Genomic DNA, 26650 nt, shown 5'->3' with positions numbered 1-26650 from the left:
TCAGATTTGGCATAGAGCTGTTCAGGGCCGGATTGTTAACCATCATGTGATGCATGCCCACGTCACAATATTTGTGCATGTGTGTGTTACAAACATCTTTCCTTGTGCCTTTTAAGTGTTACTGTTGAGCTAGAAACATAATAATTAACAAACAGACAGACAACTCAAGTTTAAAGGGGAAATGCCAAAATATCGGAGCATAGTTCTGTCAAGGTGTTGATCCTTGTATAACCTGTGCAGCATGTCTGCGTGTATATGTTGAACACTCCACAAAGTTTATCTTTTATTATTTTATTGGTCTGGGTTGATTGGGAATGCAAGCCTGACTGTAATGTCTTTCAGAGTTCAAGGATCTCAGTCCCTCCCATATTTGCGTCAATCTCTTCCACTTTCTTCAGAGCCTCTGTCATGGTCTTTTGACTGTATTCCACACTATTACTGGAGTTAGAAATACAGACACAGAGGAGGTCAGGTTTAGTTGCACTAAAAACTTCTACACAGCAATTGAGAATTCCCATCCAGTCTTAATACCAACTTTTTAAAAGCAAAACTAAAAGACTAAAACATACTTACTCTATTGAAGTTGTCAAGCATGCACAAAATGTTGAGTGTGAACAATTAAATAATCTTTAAAAAGGATCTATAGTTTTGCAGAATCACCCAATATCAACGATTTGTTTGACGTTAGAGCCAACATGAATTATTGACTGAATCGCATACACTTTGGGAGTGACTTGCGGGAAGATGTGTTCACAGCTTGACCTGAAACTGTAGATGTTGAAATATCTGCCCATTGGTATCTCTTCAGCAGGAGCAGCAGAGTATCCTGAAGACAGGAGGACAGAATACAGCAGGGTAAAATAAGTTTTGAACACGTCACCATTTTTCTCAGTTAATATATTTCTAAAGGTGCTATTGACATGAAATGTTCATCAGATGTCGGCAACAACCCATGCAATCCAAACATGCAAAGAAATCAAACCATAGATGTCGATAAATTAAGTTATGTGTATTAAAATAGAATGACACAGGGAAAAGGTATTGAGCACGCTTACTGAAATTCATTTAATACTTCGTACAAAAGCCTTTGTTGGTAATGACAGCTTCAAGACGCCTCCTGTATGGAGAAACTAGTCACATGCACTGCTCAGGTGGGATTTTGGCCCATTCTTCCACACAAACAGTCTTCAAGTCTTGAAGGTTCCGTGGGCCTCCTCTGGGAACTCTGATTTTTAGTTCTTTCCATAGATTTTCTATTGGATTCAAGTCAGGTGATTGGCTGGGCCATTCTAGCAGCTTTATTTTCTTTCTCTGAAACCAATTGAGAGTTTCTTGGCTGTGTGTTTTGGGGTCATTGTCGTGGCTGAAATGTCCACCCTCGTTTCATCTTCATCATCCAGGTAGATTTTTATCAAGAATGTCTCTGTACATCATTCCATTCATCCTTCCATCAATTATATGAAGTTTGCCAGTGCCGTTTGCTGAAAAACAGCCCCACACCCTGATGTTCACGCCTCCAAACTTCACTGTTGGTATGATGTTTCTGGGGGGATGTGCAGTGCCATTTGACCGCCAAACATGGTGTGTATTATGGCATCCGAAGAGCTCAGTTTTGGACTCATCTGACCAGACTATATTCTCCCAGTGTTTCACAGGCTTGTCTTAATGTTGTGCAGTAAACTTTAAACGGGCTTCAACATGCTTTTTCTTCAGCAATGGAGTCTTGTGTGGTGAGCGTGCGTACAGGCCATGGCGGTTGAGTGCATTACTTATTGTTTTCATTGAAACAATTGTACCTGCTGATTCCACGTGTTTCTGAAGGTCTCCACGAGTGGTCCTCGGCTCTTGGACAACTCTTCTGATAATTCTTTTTACTCATCTGTCAGAAATCTTGCAAAGAGCCCCTGGTCGTGGCTGGTTTATGGTGAAATGATGTTCTTTCCACTTCCGGATTATGGCCCCAACAGTGCTCACTGGAACATTTGGGAGTTTAGAAATCCTTCTGTAAGGCCATCAGTAGGTTTTGCAGCAATAAGGTTGCAAAGGTCTTGAAAGAGCTCTTTGCTTTTACCCATCATGAGATCTTCCTTGTGTGACACCTTGGTAATGAGAGACCTTTATATTGGCCATCAGTTTGGACTGAACCAGCAGATATTAATTTGGACTGACAAGAGGCAAGGATTGCTTTCTAATTACCAATAGATTTCAGCAGGTGTCTTGGCCTTCCATGCCTTCCATGCCTTTTTGCACCTCCCTTTCTTCATGTGCTCAATACTTTTTCCCTGTGTCATTCCATTTAAATACACATAACTTAATTTATGGACATCTATGGTTTGATTTCTTTGCATGGGTTGTTGCTGACATCTGATGAAAATGTCATGTCAATAGCACCTTTAGAAATATATTTACTGAGAAAAATTGTGAGGCGTTCAATACTTATTTTACCCGCTGTATATGTTGAAGGCTACTTTGTGATATGGAATGATTTAATGATAGAAATACAACATAATGAATACCCTGCAATGTTACACCTTCACTCACCAGGCTTGGTAGAGGTCTGTCCTGCCTCCACCACAACAGTGGGCTGGTGGGCATCAAACTTGTGTACTGCAGCCGCCAGCTTGACCTGCAAGTCACAGTAAAAACACACTGATTATCTGAGCAAAGAAGAATCACACTATGGAAACATCAGCCCTCTACCCACCGTGGCTTGAATTATGAATGAATTTTTGATGCAGAACATGTGGTGACAATCTAACCATAATTGAATAATGGTTAACGCAACAGATCAACAATGATACTTATTTAAGTCAGGAATGCCTCCATTTTCCGCCACTCCTTGTCCATGCAATTATACATATGTATTCAATATTGATTAAAATGTCCTTGCTGACCTAACCCTGTTGCCTGAATACACATTTGCATGGTGAACTTTTCCACAAATGTACATACACCAGCTATTAAAATAATCTTGTTGATTAAATTAAAAAACAAACTCATTCAAGTGAAAATGATTGGACACACTTCTTACTGAAGGAAAATCAAAAGCTGTGGATGAAGGATGCCAATATGTTCCATGCCGTTTACAAATACTCTGTAAGCAGTGGTATAAAGTACCATTTACTCAAGTAATGTACTTATGTACAATTTGAGAGACTTGTACATCATTTACATTTCTTGCTACTTTATAATTGTACCCCACAGCATTTTAGAGGTAAATGGTGTACTTTTATTCCAATAGTTACCTTTAGTTACTTTGCAGATTTGGATTAATAACGTAAAATATAGTCAACACTTAAATAAGACTTTAGTTACACCTGGAGTAACATTTACAAGCTACCCTGCACTATACAAAGTAATTAAAACTAGCTGCACCTTTACCAGCTGTGATAACACATTAATGCATCAATAATTATAATCAAAACATATATTATTCTGAAATGGACCAATTCGAATAAAAAGCACATTTACTTTTGGTACTTTAAGTTTATTTTGATGCTGATGCTTTTTAAGTTGCCTTTTCTTGTAACAGATTATTACTTCTTTCACCTCTGCACACAACGATAGGCTATACAAGTTGCAATTTTTCCTTTTTTTAATAAAATATTTAACACCACCGACGTTCATGAGGATGAGCCCCTCAGCTTCCTTTTCCTGTAAAACTCAAGCCTTGAACTGACGCACCTGGCAGGGGCAGTTTTCTGGGCACTGACTTGTCTTCTGGAATTCTTTTCGGTCACGGTAAAGTCATAACAAAAAAAAGGAAGACACAAAAAACTCTTAATTTTTTCTACAGTTTATTCGCTGTGCGCATGTGTAGTCTGAGAGGCCTTAACCTACATCGCAGCTCCACGCAGATGCAAAGAAATGCGTGTGAATCATGAACATTGAAAATTAAAAAGCTGTTGTAAAGGAAGCTTTTTTAAGTTAATGGAAAAGTTAATACATTTTTTTTTTAAACAGCTGCATCGGCAGGCTGAAGATTTTTCTGAAAAGTGTGCTCTGGTTGAGACAGCAACAAACAAAAAAAAGTGTAGGTGCTTGTGGCGAAGAAACTGGGTCATGAGATGTAGGGTCTACAGCAAAACCAGCATTATAAAGTAGGACACAGAAACAGAATACCACAAGTGAAACTGGAACAACACCCGGCAGCTGAATTCCAGTGAATCTGGAGGTGTAGCAGAATAGTTTTCACACAGAAATTTCCCACAATGTCTACACCGCATCTAAATGTTTTTAATCATTCCGAACTCTTTGGTGCAGTCAATGTACTGGCACTGTGAATTGAAACTGACAGACTTGTTATGGCTTGCAAAGGTGTTGCAAACACATTGTGGTCACAGCCCTTTCGACAACACATCTTGTCTTCTAGATCTCTTTGACTTTGTGACAGAAAATGTTTGCAATGTTTATTTATTAGGAACATACCAGCACTAAAGCCCTGTAAGAAAACCAAAGCTGAAAAATATCACTCATCTACCTTACTTGTTTTATTTTGCAACCCCACAAACTGAAGTTCAACACTGCAAAAAATGCCCTTCTAGAAACGAGACAAATATTCTTAAATCTAGCCAAATTCTCTTGTTTTAAGCAAATAAATCTGCCAATGGGGTAAGACAAATTTTCTTGGCTAGATTTCTTAAAACTAGCAAAAATGTCTAGCCAATGGAATACTGTCATATGCCTTAAAACTAGACAAAAATGCTAGAATGTAAGCAAGCTGTGCTTATTACAAGCAATGAAACCAGACTTTTTAAAGACAGAATTGCTTGAAATGAGGAATTTTGTATCTTATTGGGCTGAAAATAAGAGTTCTCATCTTAAAACAAGATTGAAAACTAGACTAAAATGCTAGAAATTAAGCAAGCTGTGCTTATTACAAGCAATGAAACCAGACTTATTTAAGACAGAATTGCTTGAAATGAGGAATTTATAATCTTATTGGGTTGAAAATAAGAATTGATATCTCAAAATAAGATTAGTAACTAGAAAAGAAATCTTAAAGTAAGTAATTTAAGTTCGTGATTGAGCTGGCTTTAAAAATTAATACCTTGATACAAGATTTGCAAAGCTAGCAAAAAAAGCTTCAAATAAGACGCAATGTCTTCAAATGGCATAATAAAAATGCTTCAGTCGGTTTTGGGTTGACAAATTTTAATCATCACATAATAATAATAATACAATTTATTCAACAAATGATCTCCACTCCCCAATTGCCTTCCTGTAGGATGTGGTTGTGTCTTGGTCATGGATTGAGTCTTGCAAAACTTCGGTATGACATTGTAGATGGAGAACTCGTAAAATCACACCCTTTGTTTTCTGCCCATCCCTCTGCATTACAGATAGTTCTTTACGCAGATGATATTGACCTTTGCAACCCGCTCGGTTCTCACGCTTCCAAGAATAAGTTGGTAATGTTTTATTATACACTTGGAAACATTAATCCTAAATATAGATCGAAACTCGCTGCGATACGACAACAACTATCTGAATGTGGAGTAGATGGAATTTTGGCAAGGTTGCAAGAGGATCTAGTACAACTCTATGAAGGTGTTAAAATTAAAATTGGTAATGGTGAACGTAAAATATATGGAGCATTAGTTTCAATATGTGGGGACACTTTATCTCAGCATGAGCTTTGTGGATTTAAAGAGGGTGTTGGTTTTGCTTATAGTAAATGTCGGAAGTGTGAATGCTCATTTGAGGACATGCAAGTGCATTTTGATGAGGATAGCTTTGTGGAAAGAACAGTGGAGAGACATGTTCGGCAGTGTAGCGACATCGAGAAGGCCAGTACTGAGTATCTACGAAACAGCTTAAGAACTACATTTGGGATAAACAGAAGGAGCAAACTGGTAGAATTTCCGAATTTTAACTTGATCCAACAAACACCCCAAGACCTCATGCATATCATTCTTGAAGGTATTGCTCCATTTGAAATAAAGTGTGTGATAAAACAGTTAGTTCTTTTAGGACAACTTGACTTGGATGTTCTCAATACCGCATTACTTGGATTTCCCTACTCTCCACTTGATGTCAGAGACAAACCATGCCCTATATCCTACAGCACATTAGCTTCTAGTGACAATAAATTAAAGCAGTCCTCAGGGCAAATGATTGTTTTATTAAAAATTCTACCATTTCTGATGGATGCTGATAAAGATAATGAATACTACATGATCATTCTTGAGCTCATAGAGATCGTTCAAATTTTGTTTGCTCCTGTTATTGGTCTACAGACCATTAACAAATTGAAAACACTCATTGAACAGCACTTAACACATATGAAGAGCCTTTTCCCAGATAACAACATTCTTCCAAAGCAACATTATTTGATTCATGTGCCATCTCAGATTAAACAACTGGGACCAATGGTTCGTCATATGTGCATGAGATTCGAATCGAAGCATTGCTTTTTCAAACAGTGGGCTTCAAAACTCAATTTTAAAAATGTTTGCAAGTCTTTGATGAGGCATAATCAAATGTATGAATGTTGTCAGAATGTAAGTTCTTCTGAACACCCAATATTTTCAAATGATTGTACATTAGGACCAACATCCGAAATAAGCAACATGTCATACTTAAAAGAAAAAATGAAAGACTTCTTTGGAAATGACGAGTTAAACCATGCAGTGTCTGTAAAATGGATTAATTTAAATGGCAACAAATATATACGGGAAAAGACCTTACTAGTGACTGCTGTAAATTCTCATTTGCCTGAATTTGGACTTGTACGAAATATCTATGTGATAAATTCATCATGGTATTGTTTTGAGTTCCAGGAGTACAACACCATTTGTTATGACAGGGATTATATGGCTTATAAAATAGAGATTCCAAACTTTGCTCAAGGAACTGCACTGATATCTGCCGATAGCCTTGTGGATTTCAGTCCCTATTACAGCTTTACTCACAAAGATATTGTCTATGTCCCAATGAAATATTACCTCGGGGATGTGATTGGGCTACACCAAGCCTCATCTGACGCATTGTAAAAGGCGCACTTGTAAATTCTGTCATCTGTTGGGCAAACTGGTTGAAATGTATATAGTATATTGAATGAATTGTATGTGTTTTGTGTATTTGTGGCACTTTTTAAATTTCTTGTGACTTTTGATGTATTAATCGTAATGAAATTACTCTTTCCAACTTTTTGGCAAATAATAAAAATAGTAATTCTTGCTATGTAAAAGGTAGTAGAAACACAGAACTTTGCACGTTGTCTGCTGTCTGTTTAATAATTTCCCACCCTTAAATTAGCTTGTGTTTAACTGATAATTTTTTGTCATGTTTGCTAAAAGGGGGGGGGGGGAATGCTGTCATTTCTTAAGATTCTTAAATTGAGAAGTTGTGTAAGTGGTGTCAGTCTTAAAATAAGGAAAGAAATCTTGTTCCTGGTTTAACAATCTTGTTCCTGGTTTAACAATCTTGTTTCTAGTTAAATCCAGCTTGATATTAGCATGAAAATCTTATTAAGAAAAAGTTAGATATATGTTCTTAAAATAAGAACAATTTTCTTACGTAAAAATTGCTTGACAAGATTAATTTTTCTAAGTAGACAAAAAACTAGAAATAATTTCTAGAAACAAGGCTATTTTACTTTCTTAGAAATCAGTTTTTGCAGTGAACACTGTCCCAATAGCGTTGGCCAGCAACTGATGCCCCTCTTTGCATTGCTAGAAGAAATGTGGGTAACCAGGGAGAGGGGAAGGGGTTGTGGTGTTTGCAGTTGTTTTTTTTGTTTTGTGAGGAAAAGAGAGATTGATAGATGGAGGGCAGGGGGGGGGGTGGGGAAGGCCTAAGTTGAACACTCTGGCTGGTAATATATGCAGCCCTATTGTGGCGATTCAATGCACCATGCAATAATGGGGGCTAAGGAGGGGCACAAGGCAGTAGGGGAGCTATTACGAGAGGTGTTCTGCCTCATGGTTTGCCCCCATATTCAGAAAACACACCGAAGACCACTTCATATCAACCAGGCTCCCGTTAAAAAGAGCTTCTCCCATTCGTAACTAAGGTTTTTTTTGGGAGACTTACTAATTATCTGGCAAGAGACAAGAGCCCAAGGACAGACACATTTGAGGACTGGCTTATTTTGCTGCACTGACAGAAATGCTGTGATACTGTTCAGTTTCCTCTGCTAGCAGGTTGCGGCTAAAGTCTACGCTGTCATATTCAGATGTGGTCTTTGGCACATTCAGGACTGTGACATCTCAGCTAATGCGCCATTTTCTCAATAAGCGAAAAAGGTTTACCATCATGGAGTGAGGTGAGAACATTTTCAACATAAACAAAAGTTTGCTGTTGCCTTGCAATATGCAAACCATAATTGAAGTTAAATTAAAAAGGAATTAAGTCTTCTTGCAGTAGTTTAACTTATTGAACTCTGATAGGACAGTTGATTTGAAGCCAAGCTCTTGTTTGTATTGTACTTGCCTTAGTTTGTTGACGTATCAAAAGTGGAGGAGTAACTCAAAGTGAATCGTAGTTTAAAAGTATTACATTTAAAAAAACTCCAAATAAAAAATGCGAATAATCCATGTACTGGTGTCAGATATGCATTTCTCCAGCAGAATGTGTGAAAGAAGCATTATTTCTGCTCTCAATTTAAACAGACAACGCCTATCAATTAAAGCTGCTCTGCTGAATGCAGGTTGGCAGGGGTGAGGGAGCAGTTGTTTATAGGCCTCTTGCTTTGTTCTGCTCCACCCATGGTTAAAGCACAGACTATGAGAACAAAACCAAAGCATTGTATCTGAATAAAAATGACAAAGAACAATAGTAGCCTCTGTAAAGACAAGGCTGAAAAAATTTAAGGGGGGCGGGGGGGGTTGGAGGAGTTGGAGATGACAGAAAAGGACACATGGATGACTGGCACAAAGTGATCAAATTAGAACAAATCACTACTGAACAATAGGCTTTGGGTCAATGCATATTCCCCTGTTTAGCAAGCAGAAAATACTTTTTCCATGACTAAATCCTGACTCAATCAAAGAACTCATTCCTTAATGATAGTTTAGTTAAACCCAAAGCTTCAAATAGCAATGCTATCCAGGTAGTGGAGACTCAAATTGAGGAAAGAGGAGAGTTATCATGGGACTTTGTCGAGCATGCAATGACAAAACTCCAAATGAAGGCTAATGTTGCTCCACGTCTGCTGTATGGCAAAATGTCTACTGTTCGCCGGCATATCAAATTGTCATATTTATACGATTTGTAGGTTTTTGAATACTTTTAATCTTTTCAAATCCAATGTATAAGTTTGCCTATGTTATCTGCCATGAATGCCGAAATTGGGTACAAGACTATATATTGTATGGCATCTTTTTCATTCAGGTAGGATGTGAAGCACTCACCCCATCTCCAGGACATGATGTCACAGGACAGAGGGAAAATTTGGGAAGGGAGTGGAAAGCAGATGCAGTTGTTTATTCTGGCCTACCTACTCCTCCTGGCCTTACCATGCATGGGCTTCCTCCCCAACTTTTGGTCCCGAGTGTTAACGTTGTCATGGGACTCGCACACGCACCAGTACATCACTGAGCAGGCTATTCTCAATGTCACCCTGGAGACCCTGAGGAGCACCGAAACACCTCAGGGGAACAATGAAGAGGAACAGGTGATTATCCCAGAATATATTTACCTTATATTCAGTATTAAAACAGAATAAAAGACCAACTTTCCTCTATTACACATTTCCCAGTTTGGGATGAATAAAGTATTTCCGATTCTGATTCTGGATAGCTTTGTTGTATTAAAAACTAAACATTTTCAATCAATGCTGAAATGTCTCTTCCTTTGTGTTCATATTACATTGATTTACATTTTTTTTTAGATGATGCTTTTATCCAAAGCTATTCACATGCACACCAAATTACAGGGGTAATGTGGGGTAAATCTTGCCAGACGACAGAAACCCTCTGATTGGTGGACACCCATTTACCCTGAACTGCAGCTGACATTCAGCACATAACTGCATCTTATTAATGATAAATATCAAATTGTATTTCTTTTAGACCAGACTGGGCCGTGGCTTCTGGAGAGCTGTGGGAGAGGTGGTGAAGTCCAATGCGGCCATGGACTTCCTGAGCACTACCAAGTCCGACCCAGTGTACCACTTTGATTCAGAGCGAGTTGACAGCGCCATGGGGATGTTAAGGCAGTGCTGGGCTCAGACTGTGCTCTCAGTACGGGCCAGGAAGTACCAGAGTGCTCGTCACAGCTTGGGACAGCTATTTCACTCGCTGCAGGTACACAGCTACTATGTAAAGGAACAATCAGGACGATTTGAGGAAGAGAGGAGTGGAAGTTGATACTCATTTTGACTTCTTTGTTTATTATTGGAAACTAACTCTAATTGAAACAATAATGATAAATTAGGAAGTACATGCACCGATTTAAATTTGTGTCAAACATCAGAAAAGATACATCCCCCTTGTTATTATTATGGACACTATACATTGGGTGCAAAACCAACTTCTTTACAATGTTGTTTTAGTGTAAAACCGGTTTCTTTTCATGTACCCATAGCTACAGACCCTACTAATAACCGTTTTAAGTGATGTTAAAACACTTGTCTTTACAGTCAAAATGTCCTAAAAACATGATAAAAAACGTTCTGGATTTTGAATTGCATTTTGAAGAGATTTCGCTTAGCGGAGCATTGTCACTCATTATCAATCAAATACAGGTAAAAACAAGGGTTGTAAACTCCAACACTTCATTTATATTATTCCAAACTGCTTGCATGGCCACTTATCCATATTTTGCAATGGCTAAAATGTTTCCTCCCATGACAATCAAAGTATGCATGAAAAAAAAAAAACTCAAGTAATGGTTTGAATTCCAAACTTCTGCTATACCAGGACTTCTACAGTCACAGTAACTGGGTTGAGATGGGCCAGCGCTCCATTTACCTCCACCTGCTGCAGCCAGAGGAGCCTGCCGTGCCTGTGGCTAAAGGTAATAATTTACATCTGCAATGCCTTCAATAATCTGCCTCTAAGGCTTTTTACTCTGGAGTTATTCACACATAGTTTATTGTAGTATATCTCGATTATCAAAATCAACAAAGGTTATGGCCGTCACTACAGTATTGTGGTATTTTTTCCTATAGATGCTTTTTAGTGCCTTTGCACACAGTGAAATGCAGACATACAGGCCAGTCAGCTCGATTTAGAGCCAAGGAAAGGAATTTAGAAGAGGCAGCAATCTGACTGGTTCTACAAGCACAGCTAAATGTACACATGGTTGCCCCTTTAAACAATGGAAACTATGATTGTACCCCTTCTGCACTGTGCAATGTTAATGACCGTGGAAAAACAGGTATGCTGGGACATGCCTGATTGACAGAGCTCGGAAGGCAACTAGTTGATAAATGAAGCATGACAGACAGGTTCTGTAAATTGTCAAAAATGCAAAACCAATTGGCCACAGCAATTCATTTCTATTAAAAATGTCATTTTTACTTTTGGATACTTCAGTAGAAGGCTTGTATTGAATACATTAAGTGATATATGTGTATACATATAAATCATTAGTCAAAACAAGGCGAAATTTCATTGAATTATAAAAGGTCTATGTGATCAAATGAAGAGCCGATTGGGAGCCGAAAGAGCCGGCTCTTCTTGGTGAGCCTAGCCAAATGATTCGGCTCACCAAAAAGAGCCGGAATTCCCATCACTAGTATGGACACATGACAATTTAAGCAATGGTATTAAATTAAATTAAGTGGTGAACACTTTAAAAAACACATTTGATCTAATGTAAACACCTATGACTTTATAAATGATAGCTGCTGATGAAAACTGTGCCCAAACAATGAACATGATATAGAAGGAAGGCCTTTAAATCCATGCAGCTTTAATCACAAATATGACACTAACCCTTCTTCCTCTCTGTCTACAGAAGACACTCCTACCTGTATGGAGTGCTTTAGTGCCACCTGTCGGGACAACCTCCAGCCAGCACTGACAAACACACAGCGAGAAACCCAGCTGCTCACCACTGGCTACTTCAGCACTTTCCCTCCAAAACCTTACGGTATGTCAGAGAAAACCTTTTGTTTCTTTTCTTACTCGCTCGATAAAGCTTTAGAAGAGACAACACTGACTTTTTATTTCAGGCAAATGCAGTCATGGAGGTATTATGGACAGTAGCCGCTATATGGGGGCCAAAGGGGGCATCAACAAGGATAGCACCTCTCCTTTATTCTCCCCCCACCATTATCTCCATGTGGAAGCTGCCAATTTGGCTAAGGAGGCAACCCTGAGTGTACTGAGAGACCTCCGAGACACTGTGGGCCCTAAAACGTTCCTCAGGTAGGTTTTGAAAACTGTTTATCTTGTATTTACCCAAAGAGAAAAGATAAAAGCCTCATCTTAGATGGTTAATATGTTGTGTTCAACTCTGAATTGTTGTCTTTCTTATACACTTCCTTTGCAGGCTCTTTAGTGTAAAGCAGATCCCTGCGTTGGTGTTTGTCATGGACACCACAGGCAGCATGTTTGAGGAGATCACTGCCGCTCGCTTCAGGGCTCACACCATCATCGAGAGCAGAGCCAGCAACCGTGGGCTGCCAGGCACCTATGTACTTGTGCCTTTCCATGATCCAGGTGGGAGAAATCAGCTTATGTTTAACAAGTATTAATCAAAAGCTACAACTGATACTTAGACCTGATCAAAGAGGAGATTCAAAAAAGGTGGATGCTTTTAATGACCTTCTAAAACCACAAAAGATGTATTGCAACAGAAATGTAAATCACTGCTTTAACACAATTTATTACGATAAAAACCCCCTTGTCCCCAAATTCAGAAAAAAATATGTATTCTCCACTTCAACATCTACAAGCTTTGTCCACCTCAAATGAAGTCCTACCTAAATAGGTTGAATAATCAATCACAAAATGTCCAGAAAACCTAAAATAAGAGTTTATGTTCTCTCTTCAAAATACATATAGCAATCAGGAAAACAATGCATTGCAAAAATAACCCAAAATAATCAAACTTACCGGATGTAGTATTGGTAAATAGTAATCCGGTCTTGATTTCCACCTTTGTTCAACGGTAATGGTCCTTAAGTCACTCTGATTTCCTTGTTCACTTTAAATAGATAATATCAACTTTAAAAAAGAGCTGAATAAATTCCCCCCTCCCAATTGAGGGCTGCATGGCTACTCCATTACCCCTCCATGTGCCTACCCAAACATTTCCTTCCTCTCCACCCCAAACAATTCTCTTCCCTTGCCCCCCAGGCCACGCCCCCCTACACCTCTGATCCTGGAGGAAACAGATCACCTGACCAGGGTTAGCTTTGTGACAAAATGCATGGCAAACAAGTTAAAGTATAGTTAAAATGGATATGGTGTAACCGTGGAAGAGTTTATAAACATTTCCAACATCTCACATTCTTGACATTCACACATGATTATGAACTGCATAGATCTGGAGAGAGAGGTGGACTAAATCTTTAAAGTTGCTCTAAAGTTTTACTTGATGGACAATAATGTTTGCTACTTTGTGGTGACTGGTTGATTGGCACAGGACAAAAAAACTAAAGTCATGAGTCTGGACTTTCTCTATTCAACCTAAAAGTCAGTACAATGTGGATTACTGAGATTAAAATATCTAAAATCGACAATACCACGCTGACTGCCTCCCCTCATATCCAAAACCGTGGAGTCATATTCGACAGCAACCTCTCCTTTGAGAACCACATCAAGCACATCACCAAAACTGCCTTCTTCCACCTCAAAAAGATATCCCGTCTCCGCCCATCGCTCTCCTTCTCTGCTGCCGAAACTCTGATCCATGCCTTCATCTCATCTAGACTAGACTACTGCAACAGCATGCTGTATGGTACACCATCCACACTCCTCAATAAACTCCAGTACATCCAGAACTCACCCGCTCCCGTGACCACATAACCCCTGTCCTGCAGAACCTCCACTGGCACCCCGTCCCACAACGCATCCACCTCAAGATCCTTCTCCTCACCCACAAAGCCCTCCATCACCAGGCCCCCTCCTACCTCACAGACCTGCTCCAGCACCACACTCCTTCCTGCAACCTCCGCTCGTCAGACTCACATCTCCTCTCACTTCCTCCCAGGACCAAACTCCAGACCTGGGGGGACAGATAAATAAAATGTATTATTGTTATTATTATTATTAATAATAAAAAGCCTTGTTCAGCCTCCAGAGAGAGCTGTGTGAATCAGGTGAATCCTGGCAAGAGTGAGTGGATGAATGTTTTACCAGAGATTTTGAACTTTAAATATGATGTAGTAAGGCCATCCGAACTTTGGTCTTGCAAATAAATGAAGCTTCAGCCCCTTTAAAATGTTCAAGATCTGCTGTTGGGGCTGAAAAGGCTGCAGTTGTTGCATGAAATCTCACACTTTTGTCTCTTGCGCTCTGCAGAGGTAGGACCCGTGTTTGAGAGCGATGATCCAAACCAGTTCGTACAGCAGATGGAGAACCTGATGGCGCTGGGAGGAGGAGACGAACCAGAAATGTGTCTTTCCGCCATTCAGGTGACTCAAGATGCTCTTTTGTATGAGTGTTGAGGTGTGTGACTACATCAAACAGTATTAGAATTAAAAGCATGTGCAGCTGCTAATTTCCTTTGTATTTCTAGCTGGCCCTCACTCACAGTCCACCACTGTCAGAGATCTTTGTATTCACGGATGCCTCCCCTAAAGACCCCCACCTGTTTGATGCTGTGAAAGCTCTCACACTTGAGAAACAGAGCAAGGTAAGTTTTAATATTTTGGAGAATCTTTCTATAAAAAAAGGTAATTATCTCCCGTGCAGTTGGAACTTATGAGAGCATTTTCTGAACTGAAAAGCCCACATCTCAATAAAATGCATTTTAATGTTACAGCTCACTGAATAACGTTTGCTTCTGAAGTTGTTTATGTTTGCAGATACTTAATTACAATAGTTAGTAAGTACAATAGCAATATAATAGCATTTTATGATCTTACTTTTTCCTGTGACAAACTTTATAAGAACTGTTCAGTCTCATATTGTTTACAGAAATGGAGACAGCAATCAAACAAGATGTATTTTATCATGTTATTTCCAGCTCAAACATTGGTCACATTTCTGGCTCATTTCCCCACAGGTGACATTTCTTCTTACTGAAGACCCCAAGTACACATCGGAGAGCAGAAGCAGCAGGAGGAGGAAGAGGAGGAGGAAGAAGAGGGAAGCTTTGTCTCCTGACCGTTTCTCTCTTTACTCCGCCCTGTCCTCCGTGTCAGGAGGGCTGACAATATTCACCACCAACTCTGACATTCGCAGAGTCTCAGCCATAGTGGAGGATAACACAGCCACTGACAAGGTAGAGCCACGAGACTCTTTGTTGGTGATCCACACTTTGCACTGTTTAACCAAATCAAATGATTTTAAGGCAAATAAGGCATTAGTGATTATCCATCTATGGATTTTGGATCTGTTTTATTTCAATAATATTGAAGACCTAAAGGGCAAAATAAACTGTCAAACTAACCTCAAAGCCACTAAACAAGCTTAGAAGAAAGTCTGAAAAAAATATTCATTGCTATGGTCTCAGCTGTGAATATCTTCAACGAAATTTAGGAAATAGCATCCAAGTGAGAAACCAACAGCTTCAAACATGCATTAAATCTCTTCACTTGTTTGCCACTTTGTAGTGGTCGTAGAAACAAGCTGTGAATTGACATATTCGCAGTTTATAAAGTTACAAATGCAGTAACATTATCAGTAATTTAAAGTAATGTGTCCTTACAGGTGAATAATTTAAGCTCTCTTATTTGTCTCCAGCCCTTTCTGGGGGAAAAAAACTATACTCCTTTTTCTTCTACCTCCCCAGGTGACCCTCCTCCATGTGGAAAGTGACCAAGATTTGATGTCCACCCATTCCTTTAGAGTTGACAGCTCAGTAAAAAACGTCACATTACACATCACTGGCATCCTGACAGAGTGTATCCTGTCCAGTCCGTCAGGTAACTGTAGGGAAAAGTTATTCGTTAAGCTGTTGATGGAAGCTCTTTCCATGCAGCATTTTTTCATTCTGGGAACTACCATACTTCCTCTATAAATCCTAAAAAAGCACTACTTCTTGATGATAAAAGCCCAGATGTTCATCTTCCTCTCCAATTTTAGACCAAAGCCAGTCTCTGCTGAGTGGGGACGGCCCTCTGGCAGCGTTGGACCACTTTGACGGTCTGTACCGCATCGGCCTGCTCTCTCCTATACAGCCAGGCCAGTGGAAACTCCAAGCCAAGAGCGACGGACACCTCACATTCAATGTGATAGGTAGAGGAAACAAAGTGTGATAGACACATTATGAACTATCTTCACTTGAACTGAGAAAAAATACAAATATTGGCCTCTTGATCTGCACTCTCAGGACAAAGCAGTGTGGATTTCCTGTATTACTTTGCCACTGTCACCAATGAGACACACCCAGGGTTAGAAAGAGTGGAGGGAAGTCCAGTAGCAGGTGAGAGATAGGGAGATATTTCTTTTTATATATTTAGAAATGTATCTAACAACTAGGAATGTCCCTGCGAATCTGATTTCTCAGGTGTTCCTGCCTTTCTGGTGCTGGCTGTGACGGGCCTGCCTCTAGACGAGGAAGCCTCTTTTAGTCATGTGACGCTGCTGGGAGCTGATGGGGAGACCCTTCAGCAGGTGAAGCTTAACTCCTCCTCCTCCTCTTCATCATCCTACTCTGTGGAGGAGCTGGTGGGATGGGTGAACTCCGTTCCCAGAGCTCCCTTCTGTGTGCGACTAACAGGCCGAGACAGCAGAGGAAACAAGCTGGAAAGAGTTTCCACAGAGATGGTTCAGCCCACTCACGTTCAGATGCAGGTGATGATAAACAAATATTTACTGTGATGTTGGACAGAATTTATAACCCAATATTGGTTATACTCAGCTTTGTGTCTCAGTTGTTATATTATATTTTATGGATATTTATTATTCAGAATTGAACCTGCTGTTGAAAAATGATATATCTTTATCTTCATGTTGCATAGATTGTATGTGAACAGAGTGTTTTAGGGCCTTTTAGCTCTTTGTATTTATTTTATGTCCTGCAACTTTACTGTATTGGTTCAGTCATTTCCAGAACAGGCAACAGGCAGCTGTTTTCAAAAAGAAAGTTGTGTTAAACCAAGAACCAGAAAGCAGACCGAAAAGTTAGCAACATTTCAACATTTTGGAGCTTTAAAGAACAAGATGTTTTCCACAGGAGGAGCAAAGACTTCATTCATTTTCACATTGATGTCCACTGGCTCTTGGTCTGATGATATTTCATGGGTTATGTGTCTCTGTCTCTCCAGGTGTTGTCCATCCCCCGCCTGGTACCTGGTCACAGCACCATGGTGGACTTTGACATCCTGAACCATGGCCCGGCCCGACTCTTCAATCTGACGGCTGATGACGACTGTGGATATCTTCATAAGAGAGGACCACACACGTAGAGAAACCATTTTTTTTAAATAAATTTTGTTCCACCAAGATTATAATCTTACATTACCATTAAATATTGTATTGTTATCCACTGCTTTAATAGAAATAGGTCATGGAAATGTAAATTGCCCCAAAATCTTTTGATATTATTTAGTTAATTTGAATTTGTGTTGATCCTCAGGATCCATGTTGCGGAACAAGGGTCTTTCCGTGGTCAGGTGGACATCCTCACTCCTGCCACGGCTCAGGCAGGAGCTACCGTCACCCTCACACTCACTGTGCGCGCTCTTCACTCTCCAGACGCAAATTACGCAGTGGCCTATTTGACAGTGATCCCTCCGGTGAGCATCAGCTGAAAATGAATATAATATGCTTTGTATGGAGCTTTATTATTTTATCCAGAAGTCCCCTGTATATTTTTGTACATACATGTTATTAAATTATTTAAAATTATATATATTACATCGTCTCTGTAGAACTACTTTAGATTAGGTTTATTTGCACAATTTAAAATGCAAAAACATAACAAAGATAAACAATAATATACAGACAATAATATTACTTTAGGGTTTTAGTGGTTTTGCACAATTTAATAATACACAAACATACAGATAACAAATGACAAACAGTGCAGGAAGAGGCAAAAACCCATTGGTCTTATTTAAAGCCTCTACTTTATATTCATAATATTTATTGCAAACTACTGGATCAAGACATCATTTAAATACTCACACCTTATTTCTCCTTGTAGGATCCCGACATGTCCCCTCCCTCCTGCTCCGTGGCAAGAGTAGAGTCCACCTGTCCTTCCATTTGCACTGAGTCCAGCTGGAGTGTATCTCTGGTGGTGTCAGACAGGGGGCGATCCGGCCTCGCCGCCCTCCAGCTGCAGAAGGGTGAAGGCATTCTGACTTTGTTCCACAGCCCCCAACCCACAGAGGAGAGCCTGGAAGAGGCCCAGCACAAGGCACACAGGGACACAACAACCAGCGAAGGCCACCCTCATCATCACCACCACCACCACAAAGCCAGATTAGAGAAAGGAGACCCCCCTCTGAATGTTACTGAGTGGGTACCAGGATCGTCTCAGCTTCTGTTGGCGTGGTACGCATCCAGCTGCTGCTCCCCTAAAGCTGAGCTGCTGGTGTGGGACACAGCTGGAAACATGAAGCGCTGCCGTCTAACATCTGGCCAGCAGACACAACTGAGAGACAGGAGTATAGAAAGCAGCGGAGCTGGACGGATTACACTCACAAACGTCTATGTCCTGATGTCGGGTCTGCTGTGGTCTACTCTGCTCTAGATCGATGGAATTACAGATGTTTTGCGGGTCAAACTAATCTGTGTGTTGATCAATGGAAATGAGAAATAAAAAGAGGAGATATAAAAGGACAGAGGTAAAACTGAAAAAACTTGATACAAAGTTGATGATAATGTGATTGCTACTGTACTTTGTGAAGAAGTTGCACTGAATAAAGAAAGAGTCATTTTATATTTGCTGTCACAAACACTAGTTATTTGCAGTTACAATATCTGATATCATGGAAAAATGTAATAACCATTAAGTGAGTCATTAAGACTTTACTTTTCCAGCATGGAAATGATACAATTCTATAAAGCAACATTGCAAATTGTCATAAATAGAGATACAGAAATTGTTTGTGTAGAGGTCTGTCACACATATCCATTTAATGAGGCCTAACATCATTCTCACTGAAATGTTAAACCAATTTTGTATCTATTTATTTTGTTATTCTATACATTTCCTCATTATACCAATTTATATTCAATGTACTGTTATGCTCTTACCTGCTGCTCCATGTCATAGACCGGAAAAACGATACAAGATGCATTGGAGTATTTTATTAATTTGACTTGACCCCGGCAATATCATTAATTGAGTCGGATAATTGTGATTTTTTTGAGACACAGCATTTACAGATGTCTTAACAAGGGGTTTAAATGTTTTACAGTAGCTGCTGTTCGAGTTCACACCTAATGTACAATGCAAAAAAAGCCAAGAAATCTGAAAACATGGGATAAATAAAAATGATTGTATATCGGAGTTGTGCAATTTGAATTTCAATGACACGTTCAGAGATTGAAATTCATTCTCAGCCTTGAGAGAATTCACATTGCCCCTGAGAACTGATTAACCTCTGAGACAGTTGCTCATTACATGAAACAGTTTCTGCTGTGAATATATAAGGCAGAGAAGACCTGGACACAGGGCATGGGTTGATTGGGTTCAGACTGAGCTCTCACAATGAATTTGGATATGACGAATAAAACATGTGCAACAAAAAAGAAGCAAGTGGAGGAGAGAGGACACTGGGGCAGTAAGGTGGAGTTCCTCCTGGCTGTGGCGGGAAATGTTGTCGGCCTGGGCAATGTGTGGAGGTTTCCGTACCTCTGCTACAAAAATGGAGGGGGTAAGCAAATAGGATACAAACTACTTATTCCTATAATCTGTAGTACAGGTGAACTGTTGAATACTTTGTACATTTAGGTGCCTTCCTGGTGCCATATCTGGTTTTTGTGGTGACCTGTGGCATTCCCCTGTTCCTGCTGGAGACTACTATAGGCCAGTACACCCAGGAGGGGGGCATCACCTGCTGGAGGAAGCTGTGCCCACTGGCAGAAGGTAGGCTATTTAGGACTTTATTGTAGATTAAAGGTAGAAGAAGTAGCTGGTAGTTTTGCTGTTTTATTTTAGTAGTCACACAAAAAAGTCGCCCAAACTAAACTTGTGAGACCAATTGAGAACCTTACAAATGTCACCATGTCCTTTGTGAAAACTATTAATATTTAAACGAGAGGTTGGACATTTTTTTGTTCTGTTGCTGAATGTTTATTTTAAAGAAAAGACGCTAGTGATTTTTGTTGGTTCTGAACTAGCTGTGTAAAATCATCCGGATTATGAAGAGTGTTGTAACTTAAGTCAACATTGTTTGGAGCTGAAGACTACCACCTGCACTTGTCATTTCCAGTGTAGTTTAATACAAGAAATAAAATAAAAATGATATCTATTTATATACAGCATATTTATCTTAAAAGAAATGTATTTTAGATTGATTAAGCAGTGGAATGGCACATTTCACCAGGCTCCCATTACCCTGACCGTGAAGCCCTTTGGGTAATCATTAAACGAGGTTGACAGGTTTTCAATAATGTTAGTCTATAACAGAATCCATAACTGCAAAATGTGAGCTTGCAGGTATCGGTTATGGTGGGCAGCTGATCCTCCTCTACAGCTGCATGACCTACATCATTATTCTGTCCTGGGCTCTGCTCTACCTGGTGTTCTCCTTCAGCTCACAGCTGCCCTGGGCCAGCTGCAACAATGACTGGAACACCGGTAAAAAGGGTTGTGAAACGAGTAATAAAATGAACTTGTGTTTCAAAGTACTCACATGTCTGTTGTGTACTGAAGTTATCTTAGAACATAACACGCTCTTTCATATCATATCAAGACACAGGGATTTAGTTTTTTTTTAGTGAAAGAAAAAATGAAGGAACCAATATACACTTACTTTTACCTCCTAATATGCGACAAGTTTCAGAAACAATGAATTGTTCTTTTCCCATACTAGATGCCATCATCCATTAGCCCCTTATTGTCTTGTATTCCATTTAAGGGCCCTATTATGCTTTTGGGGTTTTTACTTTCCTGTAGTGTGTTATATAAATTCTTGTGCATGTAAATGGTCTGCAGAGGCTAAAATCCTACATTTCCCTCTGGAGGGAGTCCTCCCCCCTACCTAAAAAGCCTAAATAGGATTCCTTTGTTTACTTCTGTAGCATAGTGACAACACTCATGCTTCTTTTGCCTAGCACTCTAACATATTGTGGCTAAGGGCCAGGACATCTCTAAGTAGTTGTCCAATCACAACATAGTCGGCCAGCTTAGCAATCAGAGCAGACTGGGCTCTGGTTTCAGACAGAGGGTGAAAAGAGGTGCTGCAGCACAGGCAATATGAGAAGAATAAAGACTTTGAAGCATGGAAACATGTAACAGTAGAAGCACAAAATACAATCCTGGAACCTGAGAATGAACATAATAGGGCCCCTTTAAACTCCACACCATAATGGAGGCTTTTGTTAAAAAAAATGTGAGACTTCCGTAACCTCATCCCAGAGCCAAAGAGACCCTTATACATCTGCAGTGAGAATATAATCATCATTTCCTTTCTCACTATCCTTTCAGATAACTGTGTTGAGTTTTCCACACGAAATGAATCTTTTCAATGGACCAACCGGACCAACACAACCTCTGCTGCCACAGAGTTCTGGGAGTATGTATATGAACAAACCGAGCCTCTAGATTCTTTTAATAGTGCCGAAATGTGTCCTAAAAACTCTCAATAAGACATTGTGTCCATCTTTTTATCCTTGTAGACGACGGGTGCTGAATATCTCAGGGGGGATTGAGCAGATAGGCAGCATCAGGTGGGAGGTGCTGCTGTGCGTGATTACAATGTGGATCACATGCTACTTCTGTATCTGGAAAGGGGTCAGGTCTACCGGAAAGGTATTTCTATAAACACTAATACTGTGGTAAAGGTGTATGTGATACGTGCTTCAGAGGTTTTTCTTCTTCTCTAGGTGGTTTATTTCACTGCTACCTTCCCCTATGTGATGTTGGTCATTCTTTTGATCCGTGGACTCTCTCTTCCTGGGGCTCAACAAGGAATACTTTTTTACCTTCTGCCCGAACCCTCACGACTTGCAGACCCTCAGGTAGGAGATGCATGATATATGGTAACAGTGCAGAGTTCATGGATACATTTACCCACTGTTGCTTTGCCCGAATAGGTCTGGATGGAGGCTGGGGCTCAGATCTTCTTCTCATACAGCGTGGGTGTGGGCTCCTTAACTGTGCTCGGCAGCTACAACAAATACAACAACAACTGCTATAAGTTAGTATTTGTCAATGTGTGACTGAGCTTGATGCTAAGATATCAATTTTTCTGACAGATGATTAAAGGATCATGACATCATTTGTGTGTTTTGCAGAGACTGTCTGTGGCTGTGTCTTCTAAACAGTGGAACCAGTGTAGTAGCTGGGTTTGCAGTCTTCTCTGTGCTGGGGTTCATGGCACACGAGCAGGGCGTTCCCATTGCAGAAGTGGCCGAGTCAGGTAAGGCAAGCCATGAGAGATACTAAGAAAATGCAACATCGTCTTCCTACACCTTGTTGCAGCCTAAGGTTGAAGCTCAAATTGTGATATTTGACATTTTGTAACCAAATAACTGTCCTAGCAGAAGGTGCTGCACACGTCCTTAACTCAGTAAGTAACACAAGTACTGATCAAGTTTGTTGCCCACTGTTTAAAGCAATTGCATATACAGTACTACCATCTGCGTGTCTATCGTGACATTCAAAAGACAAGCAGAATATCATAAGCAGAACGCAAATAGTGCAATAAGTTTGGTTTCAATTTCCACCAAAGTTGGGGCCCTTTGTCACGTTTCAGATAGATTTTTTCTAAATTCCCCACTTGGGTTAATTTAGAAGAAACTGTTTAGGGCTAAAGAGGACAAATTATCAAACATTTTCACCCAAAACAAATCAAAGAGGAGAGAAATCCGAACACAAACTGCACGAGAACTTAGTTTTGGGATATATTCAAGTCAATATAAAGTATCTGGGGTCATTCAACTGCCGAACGAGTACTTTTACTTCCTTACTTCCTAACTATGACATTGGTATGAGGAGGTAAGTGAGTATTTCTGCATTATTTAATTGATCCTTTTAGTAAATTCGGAATCCTGGACATGTCTAATTAAATTAATAAAACATTTGCTGACATCTACAGGGCAACCATAGACATGACATTACCAACGAGCCTTCTCTTCCCTGCCCAAATATTTACAGTACGAACAGAATCCGACTCCAGCAACAACAGTACTGTATCCCATTTTGTCTTGTAGCTTGAGGTAAGGAATGACTTTAGATGCCCTGAATAAATAAGGTTTCTCATTTGATATATTATAAAAGGTATTGATTTAAAGGTTTGGAGCTCTAAAGTATGTTGTTCATTTCTGAGGAAACTCACAAGTCATAGGACAATACCAAATTGTTCCATGTAGTTTGCTGTTCTTCCTTTAAAGCCCTTCATTATTTCTAGTAATGTCCCCAGTACCCTCCAGGACGCTGTTATTCATTTGCTACTTGGTTGATGAAAATCCACCACATTGCCAATGCCAATGGATGCACTTTTGCGTTACAGAGTTATAATACTGAATCGGTTGAGCAACAAAGGCAGATTATAGCACGTGACGAGTCTTGTTGTGTTCCAGGTCCGGGCTTGGCGTTCATTGCGTACCCTCAGGCTGTAGCCATGATGCCTCTGCCCCAACTGTGGTCCATCTGTTTCTTTGTCATGCTCATCCTCTTGGGTCTGGACACACAAGTGAGATGGCCTCTTCATGAACTCTTTGAGGAAGAACACATTCACATTTGGAGATGTACCTATTCTGTCTCGTGCTTTCTCCCTTCAGTTTGTTGCCATGGAGGTGGTGATGACGTCCATCATAGACATGTTTCCCTCAGTAATGCGCAGGGTAGGCCGGCGGGAACGTTTCCTCCTCCTCTTCTGCCTCACGTGCTTCTTCTCTCAGCTTGTCATGATCACTGAGGTCAGGGTTTAGTGTTATACGCACATTCAATATTTACCAATCCACTATGGCAGTAAATTGCTGCCAAAATATGATTTTTTATTCCATATTTTTGCTTTAACTATCACAAGATGCTTTCAGCTTATGGCATTTGAATTAATACAACATATAAGTTTATATTTTAGGCTTCCATGCCTCTATGGTTGTCATAATAAGTCCAATAAACAGACCTATGTTAAGTAAATGTCTTTGCTGTTGTTTCCAGGGAGGGATGTATGTGTTCCAGATGTTTGACTACTACGCTTGTAATGGCGCCTGCATCCTCTTCCTGTGTGTGTTTGAAACCCTGGCACTGGGATGGGTATTTGGTAGGTATTCTGTTTCAATTGGCACTGCAGGTATTCAATATTTGACCTTCAGAGATCAATAGTAAAGCAGCAGAGGTAGAGATATCCTGACTTTTTTTTAAATATATTTTTTGGGGGCTTTTTGCCTTTAATCGGATAGGACAGTGGAGAGTGACAGGAAAATGGGAGAGAGTCGGGGTGGGATCCGGAAAGGACCACGGGTCGGGAATCGAACCTGGTTTCGCCGGCGTACGGTGCAGGTGCCCCAGCCAGTTGCGCCACAACCGGGGCCAATAGCCTGACTTTTTGTCCCTTGAGTTCTGAAGTGCCTATAGAGCTATAGAAGACATCGCTACAACTTAAATGACATCAATTAATTCGCACACATCTAGCCTGATTTACTCATCATATCCTCTTAACTCTTCTTCTATAAAGGAGCAGATCGCTTGTATGGCATCATAAAGGACATGACAGGCATGCAAGCCAACCCGTTCTTTAAATTCTGCTGGCTGTACATCACACCAATGATCTCACTGGTGAGTCCCTTTCAATGTTGTACACACAGCATGAATAATGTATATCCACACAGCCTTGGTCTATGCTCAAGTACACAGAGCAGTACTGAGATCATTACAGTGTAGAAATAGTCTTTGTGTCATGCAATCAAAGTCATAAGTCAGTGGAACAAAATAAAAAAAGTATTGGAGGTACAATAAATACATTTACTTAATAAAAGCGGCCCATTGCAAAATGAAATATGACACGATTAATCAATGAACATTCATTAGTTTATGCTTAGGAAGAGCGTCTTATTTTTACCACAGGCCTAAAATATTGCTGCGAATATACATTTCAAAGAGGTATCAAGTATTATGTTAACCTCTGACAATATTGTTTTAATTATTTCTCTATTTTTTGTGTTAATAATTTGAATCTTATCTCATTTTTGTAAAAAGTACAATATTTGCTCCAGTAGATTGGAAGAACAAGCAAAAGGAAATACTCAAGAATAGTAAAAGTACCTCAAAATTGTACTCGAGTATATGGGTCCAACACTGCATGTACACCAGAACATGTCCTAGCGTGGTATTTTAGCCTTTGGATTTTTTGCCACATTAAGTTTTTATTAAAATGTCAAGACAACTTCTGAATCTCTTATTTTTTTCTCAGGGCACTTTCATTTGTTCTCTAGTGGAGTACCAGCCGCTGACCTTCAATCGCTGGTACGTGTACCCTACCTGGGCCTACGTATTGGGCTGGGTCCTGGCCCTCTCCTCCATCCTGCTCGTGCCGGGATGGGCGCTGTATAAACTGGCAAAGGGGACTGGGAACCTCAGTCAGGTGGGAATTCAATTCAAGAAAGAGCACAGCTTATATGTCATATGCTGGAGAAATTCATTACGTGCCAATGAAAAACAAAAGACCAGTGTATGTCTGTGCATAAACAGATTTTGTCACCATACCATAAAGTTAAAAAAAGAGGTTGATTATTTAAAAACAGATGACTCACCTATCACATCCCATCTATCAAATGGGTTTTACTTTTTAGGATTTTTATGTTTTTCATTATTATGATTAATTGTCCTTGCAGTATACGTGATATTGACTGTTGCATGCATGCTGTTTCACCACTGCCACAATGCAATAGGCCACCGCCTCCAAACAATTGGATAAAGCTTTTTAATATTTGTCTCAAAGTATTGCTGATTTTCCCCCCCATTTTGTTAGCGTTTCCATCATTTGTGCCAACCTGATCCTGACTTCACAATGACCCAGAAGAGTGAAACTGAGTTGCAGCCCATCAGAGAGGAAGAACTGCAACAGATCACTGCTAACCCTAACCCTAACCCTCTTTTTCAACTGCATTAAGTGTCCTTAAAAACTAAGATTGAGCAGGTGGACTTTAGTCTTAAATCCTTTTTTGTATCAAAATGTTGTTGAATAGCTATCATAGTGTTGTTGAATGGTTAATAAAGTTTTAAAATGGATTAAAAAAATGGTTGTTGAATGGTTATCAAAGTGTTGATCAATGGTTGTCAAAGCAGTGCTAGTTTACAATGCTGAATGAAAGAGCAGACACTATTTTTCACGTATATAAAATCCTTTTTAAAGAGATACTATTTTTAAACATTAAAAAATACACATTTTAAAGAATCTCTTTTTGCTGAAAAACGTTTTATAATTATGCGCTGGAACCCCTGACCTCCTTCACCAAAGACA

At 39.8% G+C, this 26650-nt stretch overlaps 2 protein-coding genes and 1 long non-coding RNA gene across 6 annotated transcripts; 2 read left to right on the top strand and 1 right to left on the bottom strand.

Annotated features, from left to right (window-relative positions):
* Positions 1-275: 275 nt before the first annotated feature.
* Positions 276-13213, bottom strand: LOC134880695 (uncharacterized). Its single transcript, XR_010167956.1, has 4 exons — positions 13011-13213; positions 2542-2626; positions 739-826; positions 276-438 (listed from the first exon to the last, which is right to left on the bottom strand). It is a non-coding gene; the product is annotated as an uncharacterized LOC134880695 (long non-coding RNA).
* Positions 7961-19688, top strand: vwa7 (von Willebrand factor A domain containing 7). 2 transcript variants are annotated; one of them, XM_063907717.1, is made up of 18 exons: positions 7961-8269; positions 9337-9619; positions 10017-10250; positions 10586-10690; positions 10866-10962; positions 11908-12042; positions 12125-12320; positions 12445-12614; positions 14421-14533; positions 14638-14754; positions 15127-15345; positions 15856-15988; positions 16149-16301; positions 16396-16488; positions 16573-16859; positions 17333-17469; positions 17644-17803; positions 18214-19688. In XM_063907717.1, exons 2-18 carry the CDS (start codon positions 9371-9373, stop codon positions 18763-18765), a joined length of 3150 nt encoding a protein of 1049 aa, XP_063763787.1. In that variant the 5' UTR covers positions 7961-8269; positions 9337-9370; the 3' UTR covers positions 18766-19688. The 2 variants fall into 2 exon arrangements, with proteins under 2 accessions (XP_063763787.1, XP_063763789.1); XM_063907719.1 differs by lacking the exon at positions 10586-10690.
* LOC134880693 (sodium- and chloride-dependent GABA transporter 2-like) lies at positions 19689-26410 on the top strand. Of its 3 annotated transcripts, none has more exons than XM_063907721.1 (14): positions 19689-19894; positions 19972-20106; positions 20680-20820; positions 21670-21757; positions 21861-21993; positions 22068-22202; positions 22278-22381; positions 22479-22603; positions 23766-23878; positions 23967-24104; positions 24349-24451; positions 24866-24966; positions 25601-25771; positions 26159-26408. In XM_063907721.1, the coding sequence occupies exons 1-14, from the start codon at positions 19729-19731 to the stop codon at positions 26297-26299; spliced, it is 1794 nt and encodes a 597-aa protein (XP_063763791.1). In that variant the 5' UTR covers positions 19689-19728; the 3' UTR covers positions 26300-26408. The 3 variants fall into 3 exon arrangements, with proteins under 3 accessions (XP_063763791.1, XP_063763793.1, XP_063763792.1); XM_063907723.1 differs by having other exon boundaries at positions 25601-25653; positions 26159-26321; XM_063907722.1 differs by lacking the exon at positions 20680-20820 and having other exon boundaries at positions 26159-26410.
* The last annotated feature ends 240 nt before the right edge of the window (positions 26411-26650 follow it).

This window comes from Eleginops maclovinus, chromosome 18 (genome assembly GCF_036324505.1).
Source record: "Eleginops maclovinus isolate JMC-PN-2008 ecotype Puerto Natales chromosome 18, JC_Emac_rtc_rv5, whole genome shotgun sequence".
Taxonomy (NCBI): domain Eukaryota; kingdom Metazoa; phylum Chordata; class Actinopteri; order Perciformes; family Eleginopidae; genus Eleginops; species Eleginops maclovinus.
The sequence above is the reverse complement of the archived record's forward strand: the minus strand, read 5'-3'. Positions and strand labels throughout refer to the sequence as shown.